We start from the raw sequence: 19219 nt of genomic DNA, 5'->3' as shown, positions 1-19219 counted from the left end.
GCAGCCAAGAAGGCCAATGGCATCCTGGCCTGTATCAGGAATAGTGTGGCCAGCAGGAGCAGGGAAGTCATTGTGCCCCTTTACTCAGCACTGGTTAGGCCACACTTTGAGTCCTGTGTCCACTTCTGGGTCCCTCAGTTTAGGAAAGATGTTGAGTTGCTGGAAGGTGTCCAGAGGAGAGCAAAAAAGCTGGGGAGGGGTTTGGAGCACAAGCCCTGTGAGGAGAGCCAGGGTTGCTTATCCTGGAGAAGAGGAGGCTCAGAGGAGACCACCTTGCTGTCTACAACTACTTGAAGGGAGGTTGTAGCCAGGTGAGGGTTGATCTCTTCTCCCAGGCAACCAGCACCGGAACAAGAGGACACCATCTCAAGCTGTGCCAGGGGAGGTTTAGGCTGGATGCTAGGAAGAATTTCTTCACAGAAAGAGTGACTGCCCATTGGAACGGGCTGCCCAGGGAGGTGGTGGAGTCACCATCACTGGAGGTGTTTAAGAAGAGACTGGATGGGGCATTTGGTGCCATGGTTTAGTTGATTAGATGGTGTTGGATGATAGGTTGGACTCTATGATCTCGACGGTCTTTTCCAACCTGGTTAATTCTATAATAGGGCTGTGCATTTCAACTGAAGTCATCAAGGCTGTGTCTATAGAAGGCTGGGGTATTGGGGCACTTAATTCTGTAGCTTAAATAAGCGAAAAATAATGTGGAACGTCTTTCCTAACAGGGTGCATAAAAGATCTGGTTAAGTTGTTTGTGCTGGATTTGCATTGCATATAATCTCTTTAGTAATGTAATGTTCTGGCCCCCCTCCCCCCCCCCCTTAAAATTTTGGATTAAAAAACACACAAAAAGCAATCAATGACATGTCCCCCCAGGAAACACCCCCATATTCTTTAGGAACGTAATGCTCCCCATTGTTTTAGAAATATATTGAAATTTAACCACTTCACATTAAAATATTATCTAGTCCTTATGACTGATCAGTCTCTTGTTCTATTCTAATATTGGTTTAACATTAGAGGAATAACAACTGTGTATACAATATGGGTTGTGTTTAAATATTCAACTGTGAAGATTATTTCTTAAACTCATACCGAGACAAAAGAGGAAACTAATGTAGTTGTTGCACTAGTTCACATTTACAAATGTTTTAATTCTCATACAGTTATTTCACAGAGAAGTAGAATATACTTCCATGTGGTAGGCCATAGAATGCCAACTATACTAAACCGATCCAGAATTCCATGAGAGCTTCTAATAAGATGATTAAAAATAACTTAATTCTTTAGGTGTACTGTTTCTTTGCCTGTTTTCTGTGAAGGAAACAGGCCCTTAATCTGGGAGAATCCTAGTGAAGTTAGCAGGATTGGTCACGAGCATCAATTTTTGTAGCACAGCCACCTTAATCAATGGATAGCTGATGTTAAGGTATCTCTTAATAGATTGTGTTGTACAGAAGTAAGATGGTCAGAACATATGTTACTACTTACATGAGAAAATTCTGATCTGAATTTGTCTATTCACAAAATAGTTGTGTTTTTCTTCTCATTTCATGAGATTGTTCTTTGCAGTTCTTAACCCCCTTCTCAAACCTCCAGTAAAGAAATGTGAAATTGAAAATTACTGACACTGAAATAATACTGTGTTGCATGACATGGAATAAGAGTTATTCTCTGTAAAGTAACAGTTGGAAGTATTAAAGATGGGTAATAGACTGAGCAGTTCTGATTCTGAAAGTTGAAGCAGATGTTATGTTTCTGGATTCTTGATGCTACTTTGCATCACTTTACCTGTGAAGAGCAAGCAGCCTCTGAATGTGGCTTCATGTTTTGTGTGCAGGGCTCAACTGTCTTGTATATTCTATTAAAACAAGCGGCAGAAATCTGTGCTGTCTTGAAGTCGTGTTGTCTTGATGAGTAGTGGTGAGATCACAGTAGATGTTTCATGTAACTATATTTGTTGTTCAGTTTTGCCTTTTAAAGACTAGGAACTTCTGTTGGAAAAGCAAGACCAGAATTTGAGTCAGAATTAAATTTATCCTTGAAAACCATACATCTTAAATATGACTGATACATATGATTCACACGTATCAAATTTAAGGCATCATACAGCAGAGGAATATATCATAGTGCTCACGAACCTTTATCTGGCATTTTCAAAGTTTATGTTGAAACTTTGTATTCTTACTGTATCATTAAAAAAAAAACCCAGCAATATGGCATAATTTTAGCTATAACTTAATTAAATTCAGATACATTTGAAGATTCCAGTCATTTAAGAGTTTGTGGATGTGTTGGTCTAGAATTGATAGAGGACTTTTTATTTTTAATGGTTATTTTCAAAATGTAATAGACATTTCTTTCTATTGGTTCTACAGCAGAAAAATGGGAAGCTGTATAGAATCTACAGTTCATATATTTAGAACTATTTCTGCATGCATTTCTTTTCTTTGTAGGCAAGACAGTGATCTTTCCCAGCATAATGTCTGCAGTCCTATTCCAAAATTTGTATTGAGGGCTTTTTTTAGTGGTATATTTTGTTGTCTATTTTGGTCTTAGTTTGCGTTTGATTTTTGTCAGGTTAGCTGGGTTTTTTTCAGTCAGGTGTGGGGTTTACTTTTAGGGGTTAGTTTTGAACTTGGTTTTGTTCTGACAGAAAATGATTTTCAAGGCTTCTCCTAGCTCGTGCCTGTTCATTTTAATACTTACCATGGAGTGTCCCTTATGTGTGGGTTTGTAAGTGATTGTGGATAGAATGTTAAAAAATTTTTACTGTGCATTTTCCATCTTTAGTTAAGTCTTTCTAGATCTAATTTAATTCGTGAACCAAAACTGTGAATGAAGGAAGTGTTTGGGAGAGGTAGGGTTACACAGAAAGTAATTTGCATGGAAATGTTTTTGTAAGTAAAGAAATTAACAAGTTGCAGACAAACTAGCATAGGAGGAGTTATTGCATATGAACTGATGAAAAGGAAAAATGTGCTTGGATTGTTTAACATTGGATGGGTTATCACACAGGGTCCTGATGAGAACGTATTAGGTTTAATGTAGGATGACTACATGAAGTTGTTTCTAAGGAAACTGGTGCTGGGAGAGTAAGGTAACATTTCTGTGGCTAACCTAATGTGTACATGTATATATTTTTAACTGTATTGAGTCTTTATAATAGAATAATTACCACGTCTTTTGTTGTATTTAAGGCTGCAGGATAATTTCTTTGTTATATTAATGTTTCTGAAATCCTGTAAGGACCACAGAGGATTATTTTCTTCTTATACAGAAGATAAAGGTCTCTTTCCACATTCTCGATCATCTTAACCCTTCTCTTTTCAGCTTCATTCATTACATGAACTCCTGTGAGACATTCAGCTACAAGTGTGCAGTTGTGTTTTATTCAGGTTCTTAGAGCCTCTGAGGCAAATGGGACTTATTTTTCTCTAGTCAACTGTTTTCATAGTTGTCTACAATTTTTTTGAACAATACAATAAAAGAAAAGAAAAAGCTTTAAAGTAATATTTTAAAATTTGATTTGAAATGTGTATTATCAGTGTTACATTTTCGTTCACACCGCCTTAACCGTTTGCCTTCAGCAACTTCGTATCTGCAAATCACAGGTTTCTTGTAGTAATTGTGGAAAGATAGATTTGGCAGCTGAGCTTTCTGGTGCTTGAAAAGGCACAAAAGATAATTGAGGGCTCAAAATGACTTGGAGGAAGCTTTTGGGAACAACAGATGGGCTGTGTGTTTGCCCCCTTGTTTTGGCTACAGCCAAAACTGATAGGAATTGGTAAGTGGAGCTCACTTCTGTGCAAGTATGGTACTATGAAAATTTACAGGAGTATTGTAAATCATCTTTGACCTCACTGTGGTAAGTTACACTTAAATGTAATTTCCTTTTTTGCTAGTATCCAAAAAGAATTTTTTTTTTTATCCTGATTATTACTAGTGAGTCAGAGTGGACAGGGAAGAAATGTCTTATCCAAGTTGTTTTGTGTGATTAATACTTGTCTAGTAAGTCTGGCAACCTAAATCCTATCTCTGCAGTATGTCAGCATTAAAAAATAAAGGTTGGGATACATGTCTGTCTGCTTTAGCTTGCAATTAAATTACCTAAGAACTGGACTTGGAAGAGGACTCTCATCCTATCAAAGAGGATACTTAAGATGAAGATTTTAATTAACAACTGTCCAGAAAATATTTGGTTTCTTTCTGTCTTTGCCAGTTTCGTGCTTTGCAGAAGTTTCTGTTTCTCTGGGCTAGGGAGCTGCATGGTCAAGAGAGTTCTGGCAGAATGGGATCAGATTAGCCTAAGAGTCAACTCCTTTTCCAGTGTGGAAATCAGACCCATACCATGGCTGTTTAATATAATCCAGCATGTAAATTGACAGTAGCTGGATGAAGCTGTATATGCCTATATGATCAGAAATGAAGGGAGGAGATATTCCTAGCCAAAGTTGGTTTTGTAATGCATATGAAGTAAGTGATAGCTTACACCATTAAGTTTTATCCTTTACTAATCTTGTTCTACAATAGAAGTTTGTAAAACTGGTGTTATAATGCTTATCTAAAATCTCATCTTACTGCCCTCACGATATTTTTATTGTAATGACTCCTACCCTTACAGTATGAGAAACAGTATACTGTTAGCAGTCTAACATTATATATTGTTACATTTTAATGTGGGTTTTTTTCACTAGTGTTACAAAAAATCCATTCTGCCTTCTTTACCACATAATTCCATGTGCTTCAAAGATACCATGATCTTTTTTTCATTGACGATTTAAAATTATTCCAATATCCAGGTTAGAAGTTAGTTTTCATTGTCATTAACTCCCTCTTAACTACTCTTCTGCCTTACAGATTCTTAATTTAAATACTGGTATGTGTGTGGTCAGACATCTTGATTTGTTTTCTGGCTGCTGCTATGTTCCTGAGCAGATGTTTTCATTAAGCTGCTGAATATATTACCCAGGTTGTTTGTGGCTCCCCCCCCTCCCCCTTTTTTCTCATTTGGTCTTTTAAACCTCTGCAATGCATTGGAGTGTTAAGAGAAGCAGAATCTGCATTTTTGTTTGTTTGTTTTGTTGGTGTTTTGGAAGTCTTAATTTGTTTTTCAGTATAACCTTAACTCCCCCTTGCAAAGTTTCTCCAACAAAATATTCAATTTAATACAAAGTTGATGTAATCTGTCGAGTTGATACAGTGCTGAAGGAGAGAAGTTACTTGCCTCCAGATTTCAACAGAATCTTCTAAGCTAAAGTAGTCACTGGGGGAATAGGGAAATTTTTGGCCAAGTTACTGCTGATGTTTGCATCTGATTTGAGGACTGTTGTGTGTGTAAACCAGTTTGAACATCCACACCCCATTTGTGATGCTATGTAACTATTTTTTAATTTTGTTTAAAAATTATCTCAAATATAGTTCTAGAATACCTGCCATTCAGGTTTGTAAGCAAAATGAGAATTTTTGAACAGCCTGTGCTTACTTCATTTGTTGAGAAAACTACAGGGGGAAAAAAAAACCAACAAAAAAACCTCTTGTGCCTATTTGCTGATACGTAGCTGTGATTCTTGCTTGGGGGATAAAATAACTTGACCTCCTGTCCAGGAAAAAATGATAGTTAACTTAATGCATTTCTAGTATGGCTCGCCTAGTGACAATCCAGGACCTGTATCTTTGTTCTTTGACACTAGGGAAAGCAGGGTAGCTACAGCTGAACCTCTGCTTTGTAAGCATAACAACTTAGAGCTAAGGGGTACCTCATGATGTTTCTAGAGAGCAGCGAATGTCAGAAGTTGAAGGTTGTTTCTAACTTGTTGTAAAAAGTGGGAAACTTCTTGAAGTGCTGAGTCAGCTCTTATACACCTGATACTCTCTCCAGAAGGTGTGTATCTGGAAGGTGTGGTTCACCGTTCCTGGAGGCATTAAAAAAACCCTGTAGACATTGCACTTCAGGACATACTGTAGTGGGCATAATGGTGGTGTGTTGATGGTTGAACTTGATGATCTTAGAGGTCTTTTCCAACCTTAATGATTCTGTGATTCTATACATTACTCATTGCTTTGCTTTACTGTATTTCTTCTTGTTTTGTGATCATCAGAGTTTCTTGTCACCTTTCAGAAAAACAGGCAGTACTTGAAGCCTTGACAAATGCATCCCAGGTTGAAAAACTGCTACAATCCTCTTCCTCTTCCTCCTTTAGAAAATTGACTTTCTAGAAGAGGTAAATTTGAATGTTGTGAAACTAAATTACAACTTCTAGTAGTGTATCTTGTGGTGTTGTAAATTTAATTTCTGTCCATGTCTCATTCCGGTGACTGATGTTTATTTCCCAACCTTCTGAAAAGGATGTCTCTGGAAACCTTTGTTTGCAAAAGCCTATGTATGTATGTTGTGTTGATTTGTCAGTGCTTCTGCTGAAGTCAGTCACCCAAGTGTTACTTGAATTTAAATAAATCCAAAAGTTGTTTCTGAGTCTGATGTAGTTGGAGGCTTGCAGTGTTCCCCAGGGTTCAATACTGCATACAGTCTTGTTCAACATCATCAGTGAAGATGATGAAGAGATGGAGCATACTCTCAGAAAGTTTGCTGATGATAAAGTGTGAGTGGTAGCTGATACACCAGAAGGCTGTGCTGCCATTCAGCAAGACCTGGGCAGGATATGGAGATTTGGATGGAGGGGAACCTTACGAGGTTCAGCAAGGGCAAGTGTACAGTCCTGCACCTGGGGAGGAATAACCCCATGCACCAGTACAGGTTAGGAGTTGACTTGCTGGAAAGCAATTCCAAAGGGACCGAGGAGTTCTGGTGGACAAGTTAACTCCAAGGGAGCAGTTTGCTCTTCTGGTATCCTGGGGTTCATTAAGAAGAGTGTGACCAGCAGGTCAGGGGTCATCTCCTCTCCTCTCCCTCTGCTCTGTCCTAGGGATTCTTTCACCCACACAGCCTGGGTTCAATTCCTGGTCAGGGAATATGAATCAACACAGTCAGGAATTTTTTTTTCATGCCAGCAGACTGTTGGAACTCAGCTGCCTGCTGAATCAAAACCATGACATGAGGCCCCATCTGGAATATTGTGTCAGGTTCTAGGCTCCCTAGTTCAACAGGGGCAGAGAATTACTAGAGAGAGTCACATGGAGAAGAGCTACAAAGATGATGATGATACTGGAACACCTCTCTTTATGAAGAGAAGCTGAGTGACCTGAGGCTCTTCACCAGCCTAGAGAAGACTGAGGGGATATCAGTGCTTAGAAATATCTAAAAAGCAGAGGTCGAGAGTATGGGGCCAGGCTCTTTTCAGTGGTGCCCAGTGATATGATAAAGGGTGGTGGGCATCAAACTAGAACACATGAGGTTTCACTAAAAATTCTTTCCTTTGCGGGTGGCAGAGCACTGGAGCAGGCTGCCCAGAGAGGTTCCACCTGATCTAGGTGATCCTGCTTTAGCAGGAAGGTTGGAATTAGATCTCCAGAGGTCCCTTTCAGACCCTACCATTCTGTGATTCCGTGATGTCTTTTTAAGATAACAAAGGCATGTTGAAATATCTGAGGCAGTTCCTTACCTGCCAGAGTTTCTGTTCTCTGAATGACACTGCCAAGAGCTACGCAACATGCTACATTATCCTGTTCATACAAAGCTGCTAGCAGTGAGCTTAACAGCTTCCAAACATAATTTGAGTTAATTTTTTTTTAACAAGTAATTGTGTTCTTAATAAATAAAAACATTAAATAAAATCCACAAACAAAACCCCCTCAAAAAAAACCCAAATAACCCATCAAACTAGGTCTCTGAAGCTGATGGGTGCAGTTTTTAGGGAAGATGTGGTAAAGATCTATGATGATGTGTGACAGCTTTGTTGCATATAACTGTTATATAGCAATGAAAAAAGAATGACCAAAGCATCTCTTAAAATACAGTGTTATTTCACAGTTTTTTCTTGTTTCTGTACAGGCAACTGTTAACCTGCAAGTCCTGTCAAAATAAACTTTTGGGGAAACCTTTACTAGGAATCACTGCCTTGATATGTCTAGTGCAGCTTCAGATAGTTCTTACATTTTCCTGTCTGTTCAATTTATCCTTTTTCAGGTTGTTTCCTTAGGTTTTAGTTTCTAGTAATGGGTTATAACTTCATTCAATTCATCAAACTTTTCTAGGACCTTAATGAACTCCAGGTATTGCCAACTTATACTGAGATGATGCAGAAAGACAAAAATTACCCTTGTTGCTTAGACATTATTTAAACATTAAGCAAAGACATCTAATGATGCCTTGTGTTTTAAACTTTCTTGCTGTTGTCTTGAGAGTTAAATTCATGAGACTTAAAAAGATGTTAGATTATAATATGTATATAAAAATGGAAAATAACAACAACAGTTGTCCTTTCAAGTTTTCTTTTTTATTTCGGAGAATTTCAACATACTTTAAGAAGAACTAAATCTTGCTGTTTGAACAAGGTTTAAAGAGTGAAGTTCTGCTATTCTGATTGCTAATTGGTTTTATGAAACTGCTTTACTTCAAACTGTAAAGAGAATAGTCATTGTATCTCATATGATTAGTTCCATGATGCTCTTTACTTTGCTTCACTTTTCTTTGTATTGTGTTTTGAAAGAGAGCAAGACTGGAATGTTGCATTTGTCTTAAATGATGTACATTTTGGCCTGAAGCACTTAGTCCTCCTTTTTCCTTCTTCCCTTTAATATGCAGTACTTTTGACCAAAAGTCTGAAGACAACAGTTTCATCATTGTTAGAAAACAGGGCTAATTGTCCAAAATGCAACTTTTCATGTTGTTTAGTATCGTATAATCCTATCAGAAATACATTAACAACTATTCATTGGGGTAGGAGTTTATAAAACTGAGGTTTGGTGCCAAAACTCTTACTAATTTTTTTTTCCTGTTTGTCATCTAAAGGTAAGAGAGAAGCAAAAATAAGAAAATGCTGGGATCAGAACGAGGTGTTGTGGAAGAATGGCTGTCAGAATTCAAGGTAAGGTGAGAAGATGAGTGATAGCTATACCATTTGCTTTATGCCACCGTATATCAAATAATTAACTTTTTATCTATCTATCTAACTTTTTATTTATCTATCTAGTCCTTGGTCTTTCAACTTCTTACAGTGCATTCTGTGATAAAGCCTGCAAATGTCTCTGTAAATGAGTCCGCTGGTACATACATTTTGCCCTCTACAACTACCTGAAAGGTGGTTGTAGCCAGGAAGGGATTGGTCTCTTCTCCCAGGCAGCCAGTCCCAGAACAGGGGGACACAGTCTCAAGCTGCGCCAGGGGAGGTTTAGACTCGAGGTGAGGAGCAAGTTCTTCACCCAGAGAGTCATTCGTCATTGGAGCGGGCTGCCCAGGGAGGTGGTGGAGTCACCGTCCCTGGACGCGTTCAAGAGAAGATTGGATGTGGCACTTGGTGCCATGGTCTAGTCATGGGGTCTGTGTTGATAGGTTGGACTCGATGATCCTCGAGGTCATTTCCAACCTAAGTTATACTGTGATACTGTGATAATATGCAATGCATAGTTCTAGTAGTAGTTTATTACTGTAGAGTAGAACACTATCATAGCAATGTGGCTTTATAAAGCATGTATTTGTGTGTAGATCAAGCTGATAGAATTTAAGTGTCAGCTGGATAACAGCCTAAATTTCTTGTTAAGGAACTGTTTTATTTAAAAAAAAAAAAAATTACTAGACACATTTGAAACTTAAAAAAATATTTTAAATTTTTTTGGTTTCCTGTGATCTGGCATAAAATTGTTTTGTCCTGAAGAATTGGAAGCATTTTTAAGCTATTTTGTGTGTTGATAATTACGCTGAATGAAATAAAGGTTAATGCATAAACAAATGCTGTCTTTCATTACTGATATGAAATTAATCTATTATTTAAATTAAGAATTCCTCACACAATTGACAATACACAATGTCATTACATGCTGTTGTTGGGAATTTGTTGATGAACCAAAGATGCAAAATCTGCATATGTGGTTGCTTTGTGGCAGTCAAAGCTGTCTACGCTCATTCTAGATTGTCTGCACCTCTTAAATAAATTAAGTTGATTTGATAAAGACTGTGAATCACAGAATGCCAGATTGGAAGGGACCCCAAGGATCATCTGATCCAGGTGTTAAATATATGAAGATTCTCTTGATATTCAATGACGCTGGAGCGAATGATTTTATGAAAGAAAGATCTGAAACTGCTTTTGGATTTTAACCCTGGAAGTTGGCATGTCCCCCCTATGCTGAACAAACTTGGTTGCCACTTTGATAATTTACTGAATGTCAGGATTTTTTCTTGATGTTGAGATAAGATGGATTCCTTTTGTGATGACTGCTAATACTTGGAAGTATTGGTTTCTCAGGGTAATTTTTTTTTCTTTGGTCTTTTAGGCTTTACCCGAAACACAGATTTCCAGCTATGCAGCTACATTGCACCGAAAAAAGCCACTGGTACCAGCTCTTTATAAAGTCATTCAAGACCCAAATAATGAGGTGGGAGACTCTTAAGACTGCCAACAGAAATATTTTTAGTATTTTCCCCCTCTACTACTGAAACTAGACTGAGATCTGGGGATAGAGTGGAAGATTCTTTGATTCTTCTTTCTAATGTAGTCTAACATAGGTGTCATCCCACTTCTCACTTCCTTGCTTTTGGCAGTTACTTTAATTCCTTTCTGATAATACACAGCTTCATCTGCTCCCAAAAGTAGTTGGTGCTGTCTGGTAGATTTTACTTACCACAGCTGACTGTTACGCTTGATTTGGCAATGAGTTTTTCTTATTTCCCCCCACACCCCCGCCCCCAGCTACCCAAACCATTTTTCAGTCATAACAGAGGCAAAATAGGCTTGACACTGAAGCTCAGTGAGACCAATGTGCCACTCACTTGGAGGTCTATTACAGTGGAATATGCAATCAGTTTGTTAAATCCAATTACAACAAGATGAACTTTTGCAAATATATTAGTGGCAAGAGAAGGGGCGAGGACAACCTCCACTCCTTAGTGGACATGGAGGGGAATTATGTAACTAAAGATGAGGAAAAGGCAGAGGTACTTAACACCTTCTTTGCCTCAATTTTTAATAGCAGGATAGGTTGTCTTCCAGACATATGGCCTCCTGATCTGGCAGATGGAGTCAGGGAGCAGTATAGTTCCCATGTAATCCAGGAGGAAGTAGTTAGAGACCTGCTTAGCCACTTGGATCCCCACAAGTCCATGAGACCGGATGGCATCCATCCTAGGGTGCTGAGAGAGCTGGCAGATGAGCTGGCCGAGCTGCTCTCCATCATTTTTCATCAGTCCTGGCTCACTGGAGAGGTCCCAGATGTCTGGAAGCTGGCCAATGTGATGCCCATCCAGGAGAAGGGCCAGTTGGATGAGCCAGGGAATTACAGGCCTGTCAGCCTGACCTCGCGGTGCCAGGCAAGATTATGGAACAGGTCATCTTGAGTGCAATCACACAGCACTTACAGGATGGCCAAGGGATCAGTCCCAGCCAGCATGGATTTAGGAAGGGCAGATCCTGCCTGACCAACCTGATCGCCTCCTATGATCAGGTGACCTGCCTGGTGGATGTGGGAAAGGCTGTGGTTATGGTCTACCTGGACCTTAGCAGGGCCTTTGATACCATCCCCCCACAGCAAACTCCTGGCCAAGCTGTCAGCTCGTGGGTTGGACAGCAGCACTCTGTGTTGGGTTAGGAACTGGCTGGAGGGCCAAGCCCAGAGGGTGGTAGTGAATAGTGCCACATCCAGCTGGCAGCCAGGCACTAGTGGCATCCCCCAGGGATCAGTGCTGGGCCCCATCCTGTTCAACATCTTTATTGATGACCAGGGTGAGGGTATTGAGTCCATCATCAGTAAATTTGCAGATGATACCAAGCTGGGGGCTGGTGTGGATCTTTTAGAAGGTGGGAGATCTCTGCAGAAGGACCTTGCCAGGCTGGACAGATGGGCAGAGTCCAAGGGCATGGTGTTGGGTGATAGGTTGGACTCAATGATCTCGACGGTCTTTTCCTACCTGGTTTATTCTATTCTACCTCTTTAGGGTAAACGTTTTGGGTTTTTTTTGTAGAATCTCATTATTCTATCTTGGTAAGACCAGGATTCTCAATTTTACATGGAACCAGCGTGTTTAACAACCAAAACAACCAACCAAAGTGTTTCACTGTTTTTGACAGCTATCTACCAAATTGAGAGCTATCAAATGAAGGCAAGCATATGGTCAAGTTAAATATAATTCTTACTGTTTGCCTTTTAGGAAATGTCATACTTTGTTGTTTTTTGTTTTTTTTTAATATGGAGAAGATAGTAACTGGAACAGAAAGTTACATAGAGTTGAGAGTGATCTTGCTCATCAGCCCCATTGAATAATGTATTGGTTTGCATAATATTTGCATTAAAAAGTGCTTTTGAAGTACTTGTTTTGGAAATAGTTTTATTATTTTTGGACTGGCTTTATAGTGGTCAACATAAATATTCTATGGATTTTAATTTAATGCAGTGCTGAATTAAAACATTGAGTATTCATGTGGGATTGTTCAGAATTAACTTGGAAAGCTCAGACTTGAAACAGAATGAGAGTGCCTTTGCTATGCCAAAGTACGGACCTAGTACTTTTAAAATCATAGCTAATTTCACCCAGTATGTTACAGTTAAGCCTAAAAGCAGCACATTATTTTCTACCATGATGAAATTCTTAAAAAAGGCAATCTTTGTCATACATTTTATCATTATATTTAACTTCAAAGTATGGCTGTTAAGATTTGAAAAACTTCTAAAAGTAAGTGAAATTTTTTATCAGCATTCTCAAAACATGAGTAACCTGCATCTCTGTAAGGTGTAATTGTCATGTCCTGTATACTTAGGACAGTAAAACTTTTGTTTATAATTGTTCATTATGCCAATTCCTATTTATGCTAATAGGAAAGCTCTTGTAATGTAAGTTTTTAGTTTGTCAGGAAAGAGATGTGATTACAGGAGGCTTTGTACTTCATGTGTTTTATCCGATTACTGTGCTACACAGTTGTTTTGACTTTGGACTGAAAGATCTTTGGACTTAAAAAAGTGTGCATCAGTTGTATACACCTACTACTAGTGACAGAAGCTCCATTTCCTCTGTTTATCCAGTGTCTTCTCAGTGTTTATAATCAGAGAATTAACTGAAATAGTCTGCTTCTCTGAAAAGCAGGTTAACTAGGATTCAAGGAAAACATCTGTCTTAGTGTCAAGTTTTGTGTGGGAGATAATACCTGTATTGTGGTAGGAATAACTTGGGTATTCATGCCTTTAAAAATATTTGTGTTCTAGTGCCTTTGTGATGGCAGTCTGCATTCTTTGAGAAGAAGAGCTCCTTAAAGCTTTGAACACACCAAAAGCTATAAAGTGGTTACTGCAAATAACTCTCAGATTTTCACCTAAGTAATTTTCAGCTGTTAGACCTTTTGCACAGCTATTATGACAGCTACTAGAAGTGAGGAGTATTCATGTATTTGCAGCACCAGTAACTGGCTATTACTTGTATCTTTTTAGGGAAACACAGTTCTGCTTAAAAGACTAATTTTATAAAATTTTAATTTGAAGGAAAGGAACCTCAGTAACTGCTCTGGTTGAATCTTATCTGACCTTAGCTAAAGTGAATTACTCTTTTCCATGGGATGTGGATTAGACCAGCTAAATTCAAATGGGAAACAGCTATGGGCTACTGTCATCTCTCATCTAATAGAAGTACTATTTATAGCAATGCTGCTGTATGTATCTGGTTTCTGATATTTGTTTAGATTTTTTTCCCCTGTTATCTCCCTGCAGATATGCTTGTATTTATTGTTTGCAGATGTTTCTTCTTTCTTCTTTAGCTTTGTGCTAATGTTTTCTTCTTAAAAACCTACAAATTTATTCTGTGATCTCTAAATTATTTATTAACCACTATTTTCTTTTTATTTGAACATCTCAAATGTGCTAGGCCTCTCATAAACCCATACAGTTCTAAGGATTTGAACAATTACTGTAATAGATGGTCTTAATAATTAGTGTCGCTTTTAGGTAGGAGTTTCTAATAATCAAAAATTAAGAAAGAGTCTATTTATGCATCTTTCAAACATAAAGTCATATGTATATATATAATACTGGCATAAATATACTAGAAAAAAATAATATATGCTCAACTTGATAATTCACAGAATCACAGAAACATTCAGGTTGGAAAATACTCCCAGGATCACCAAGTCCAACCTATAACCCTTCCCTACAAAGTTCACCCCTAAACCATATCCCCAAGCACCACATCCAAATGACCTTTAAACATATCTAGGGTTGGTGATTCAACCACCTCCCTAGGCAGCCTATTCCAATGCCTGACCACTCTTTCTGTGAGAATTCTTTTCCTAATGTCTAGTCTAAACCTACCCAGCTGTAGCTTGAGGCCATTCCCTCTTGTTCTATCACTTAATTACCTGAGAGAAGAGACCAGCACCAGCTTCTCTACTAGGTCCTTTCAGGTAGTTGTAGAGATCAATTGAGAAAGCCCTAGAATTGTTTTTGTAAAATAACTGTAATGGTAGCTTTATGGGATTCTAATTTCATTTAGATCCCAAATTAATATGAATATGAAATGAGGTATTTTTTATATATGGCTTATAAAGATCTGTGTGATCCAAAAGACTGGACTTGTTTCATGCTATATCAGTGTTGTCCATGTCAAGCTTCTGTCCCTCTCCCATGGGGTTTCTCATTGCTTTCGTTGTAAAAACAGTCTTTTAGGTTACAGTTACAATCCTGTCAGCCAGAAGCCTTGTAACACAAGGTACTCATACCAGAGCCTTGTATCAGAAGAAATTTGTCTGGTAGCAAAGTTTTATTTTACATGCCTGTCCTGTTTTGGCTTATGTAATTGGTGGTTTTAAAATTGTGTGCTTCATTGACCAGAATACTGTTTTTTAAATGAAACTGATGTGTTTAATTTCAAAACCGGAGGAAGTTAGGGGGCTGTTGGTTGACAGCCAGCTGAACATGAGCCAGCAGTGTGCTCAGGTGGCCAAGAAGGCCAACAGCATCCTGACCTGTATTAGAAATAGCGAGACAAGCAGCACCAGGGAAGTGATTGTCCCCCTGTACTCCACACTGTTGAGGCCACACGTTGAGTACTGTGTTCAGTGTTAGGGTCCTGGAACATGTCCAGAGAAGGCAACAAGGTTTGTGAAGGGTCTTGAGAAGAGGTTCTGTGAGGAGCAGCTGAGGGAATTGGGTTTGTTTAGTATGGAAAAGAGGAGGCTGAAGAGGGATGTTATTGCTGTCTACAACTATCTGAAAGGAGGTTGTAGTAAAGTGGGGGTTGTTGTCCCTAGTAACAAGTGATAGGACAAGACGAAATGGTCTCAAGTCTTAACAGGAGAGGTTTAAATTTGGCATTAAAAGAAACATCTTCACTGAAAGGCATATCAAATACTGGAGTAGGCTCCCCAGGGAGTTGCTCCCAGTAGGCTCCCAGGGGTTGAATCCCCATTCCTGGAGGTGTTTAAAAGATGCAGAGATGTATTGGTGAGGGACATAGTTTAGCACAAGACTTGTTAGATTTAGGTAATGGTTGGACTTGATGATCTTAAAGGTCTTTTCCGACTGAAACAATTCTATGATTCTGTTTGGTGAGTCTCTAACTCCTCTTCCTATGTGATTATAAACACTTTAGGTTATGTGGATGCCTCCATCTTTTTGGTTGTTGAAACCCATGATTTTTTTCTTTAGGTCAGATTTTCCAATTTCTAATAACATAATACTGGATAGTGGACACAGACCTTAGCAAAACTCCTCTTGGAATATTTTTTTGGGGTAGCTTTTGACTTTGGTATTATAAACTTTATTAGTCATGGGAAAGGGGGAGTTAATTTTGTGTTTGGTTGGCTCGTTTGTTTTCTGTTCATTAACAGCTCTGTGGATGCATCTTAACGATTCATTTGGCATCTATGGCTTTAAAATGGCAAGATATTTATCTTATTTATTGCACACTGACTTGGCAAGGACCTTTTTAGATTCTTATACTGAAACACGAAGGGCATGTTAAGATTGAAAAACCTGTTTGTTTTGTAATGAACAAATGCAGACTTGTGAGGTTTGAAACTAAAAAGAAATCAATTCACATTTCTGTCAATAGAGTTGTCATTAGTAGCTAATCTTTAACCTTTGTACTTTTAGAAACCTTACAACTGCACCATTAAAGTTACGGTGCACAAAGTTCAAGTCACATATCTGTCACATGCCTTAAATTAGTACCTACATACAAAATAAATGTCGCACTGTGAGCCCTAGAGAAGAATGTGGTGGTGGCTGTAGTAAGGCCACATTTCACAGTACCACATACCAGTGCCACTCAGGATTGTCCTTACAGATCTTCTTAAAAAGAATGCAGATACACTTTAGGCTTGTTCACTCAATCCCCATGAAGGAATGTATTTTTACTGGCTGCAGTGGCTATATGATATAGCTCCTATATTTGCTATGTCATTTTCCCTTATTAGAGAAGCCTAACAGTAATTCATTAGTCTTTTTGCCTTTCCACAGCTCCTGGAGCCTGTTTGCCACCAGCTCTTTGAACTTTATCGCAGTTCTGAAGTTCGGCTCAAGAGGTTCACACTGCAGTTCTTGCCAGAGTTGATCTGGGTATATCTGCGTCTCACTGCCAGCAGGGACAGGCAGAGTAACGGTTGCATTGAAGCATTGCTACTTGGCATTTACAACTTGGTAAGTGAGATGAGTGGGAATGGCTGAGGAAAGCTCTGAGATTTTGCATCACTGACCACTAGAAATAAATTATTGGAACAACATATCTCAAATTATAATACACTTACGTGAAAGCGTATATAATCTGGAGAAAAGCATCATGTAACAAAGGTTTACTAAGAACATGTTTGCAAACATTTTTAATAGTACTCTTTCTGGGTAAACTAAAAAGGATCATTTCATGGGCTTTCTGGAACTGCTTTATGCTCATGTTTGTAAGGAAATTAAATAGCCTTCGTTAATGTTAAAAAATGCAACTTTCTGTGGACATTATTGTCAGGCCAATATGCTTGGACAGTTTTCATGTGTCACTTTGCCTTGCATCCTACTTACTCTGAAGATATTTTCTTAAGGGTGATTTGCAGCTGAAACCACTCTCCATGCATGTACATATTTGAGGCAGATAGTTGGTGAGTGAAACTGTGATTTTTAAGGATAATTACAAATAACTGTAGATGATTGTCTGGTGATTGGATGTAAAGGTAGGTTTTTATATCCTTAACCTTAGCCTGAAAATGTTTTCTCTTGTAACATTATGATGCTGATATGCTGATAAACTTAGCCACACTATCAACATAGGCATTTTCTAATAGGAATTTCTGTGTTACAGGACTTTAAAACATATTATGGTGTAACATTGCCCTTTCCTCTGCTATGATAGTAAATCCTTCTTTTAGATTATGCATTATGTTTCTAGATATGATGAGAGACAAAACAGTCCAACTCCAGTTCTTAATAAAATTCTTGCTATGTGTCTGTTGATTAGCTCTAACAACTGGGAGATCCAGTTTATTTATAGTTATTCAGATAGAAAAAACATTGGAAACTGCTTGTGGATTTTTGATACTCTTTCTTGGGCTGAAGTAGCATGTGTATTCTTTCTGATAAAGGTCCTTTTGCAGTCCCTCTGTCACGTGAGTGATCCTTTTTTTTTTTTTTTCTTCATTCTCTCCAGATTGAGGAAGAAAGAGGCTTCAAAATGTACAGTGGCTGCCACATTTTTTTTTCTCCTTTCTGTTGATATTTTTGGCATTTATACCAAGACCAAAGTTTTCTCCATACTTAGTACATATACAACAGAAAATGAAATTAAAGGAAAAATATACATTCTGTCAACTGTAATCCCATTGTAATGTGCTACCTTGCACTAAGTTTTCAGATAAACTGGAATGACTAGAGCTTATTGTTAGGAAATTTGCTATACAAAGTGAAAAGGCAGGATTTTAGACTCCTTTTTGATACAGACTTATGCAATTGTTCTTCGTATATTTGCTTTTTAAAACTGCTGGGTTCGCTTATGTAGTAGCCTAGCAACTATAAAATCTGGCCAATCTAAAAGCCTTTTGAGAACACATTCTATCTATGCATTGCTGATAGAACACCTGAAGAAACTTTGCAAATCTCCTTAAATTCACCTTTTCTCTGTGGTTCATTTATTATGAAGTACTGGCCATTGTTAGCAAGTGACTCATGTATCTGTCTTGTGGGCAATTCTATTATAAATAAATGTTAGAATGGTGGGCTAGAAAAGCTTTTTGTTCTTGTTTCAGTTTTGATTGTCACGGTGCTGTGTTTAAGTGTTACAGACTCATTCTGCAAAACAGACAGTAGGAGAGGTCTTTCCTGCTTTTAAAATATGTATGTGAATTTGCTGATACTCTGCAAACACACAGAGGGCTTCGATTGTTAATAGCCTTAACAGATCAGGACTTCTGATTACTTATTTGTCAAATGCATATCTAAGAGTTGAGAATTATTTCAAGTTCCATCTCCTTACTTCTGTTTTGGTTTTTAATGCAGGAAATTGCTGATAAAGATGGAAACAACAAAGTTTTGTCTTTCACCATCCCTTCATTATCTAAACCCTCAATATATCATGAGGTAAGAGCTGCTGTGGTGAATTAGAATTGAATCTATTGAACAGGCCATTTTAGATGGATCTTGTTGCAGTAAATTTTCAGTGTCAGTAGCTTCTGGTCAGTGCAGTGAGATTCAGTAGCATTAGAAGAAATATAAATGTTGAAAAATCTTTACTGATGGTGCCCATTTTGAGCAGTGGTTAGTTGTGTTGTAGTTGAAACTATGGGGTTTTTGCCTCTTGCGTGTTCATACACAAGTAGTTTTTCTGACTCCTCCTTAGTACAGCTGGAACTTGGAATTATTTTTCTTTCTCTCCTTTTGCTATACAAAAAGAAATCTGTGATTGCATAGATAGTGTGAATGAATATGTAAGACTCAAAGGTGAAAATTATTCTCCCCTGCTCTACTGCTTCTAATTGAGGAAGCTGTTTATAATAATGAAATTAGGTAATGTTTTCAGATTTACTGTATTTTGGGATAATCTTCATTTTTTACAGATCAGAAGTGTGTCTTTTGGCTTGAATGGTTAGGAGTTTTAATGCTTTTGAGGACCTTTCACTTATGACTTGATTTCTACTGCTTACTTTCT

At 38.1% G+C, this 19219-nt stretch overlaps 1 protein-coding gene across 11 annotated transcripts in view; it reads left to right on the top strand.

The window, feature by feature from the left end:
• The window catches only part of LOC137441182 (hyccin 2), a 74121-nt gene that overhangs the window by 13458 nt on the left and 41444 nt on the right, over positions 1-19219 (top strand). For 5 of the 11 annotated variants that reach the window (XM_068138251.1, XM_068138250.1, XM_068138247.1 and 2 more), the window contains 5 exons: positions 6119-6221; positions 8909-8984; positions 10390-10491; positions 16552-16731; positions 18571-18651. In XM_068138251.1, coding sequence (XP_067994352.1) covers positions 8934-8984; positions 10390-10491; positions 16552-16731; positions 18571-18651 — 414 coding nt within the window. In that variant the 5' untranslated portion in view covers positions 6119-6221; positions 8909-8933. Of the gene's footprint in view, positions 1-6098; positions 6222-8908; positions 8985-10389; positions 10492-16551; positions 16732-18570; positions 18652-19219 lie in introns of all 11 variants that reach the window. The other 6 variants (XM_068138255.1, XM_068138252.1, XM_068138254.1 and 3 more) reach the window with 2 other exon arrangements.

The sequence above is a fragment of the Melanerpes formicivorus genome, unplaced genomic scaffold (assembly GCF_026170545.1).
Source record: "Melanerpes formicivorus ecotype bairdi unplaced genomic scaffold, bMelFor1.0.p_v2 SCAF_5, whole genome shotgun sequence".
NCBI classification, from domain to species: Eukaryota; Metazoa; Chordata; class Aves; order Piciformes; family Picidae; genus Melanerpes; species Melanerpes formicivorus.
This window is presented reverse-complemented; position numbering and strand designations above follow the sequence as displayed.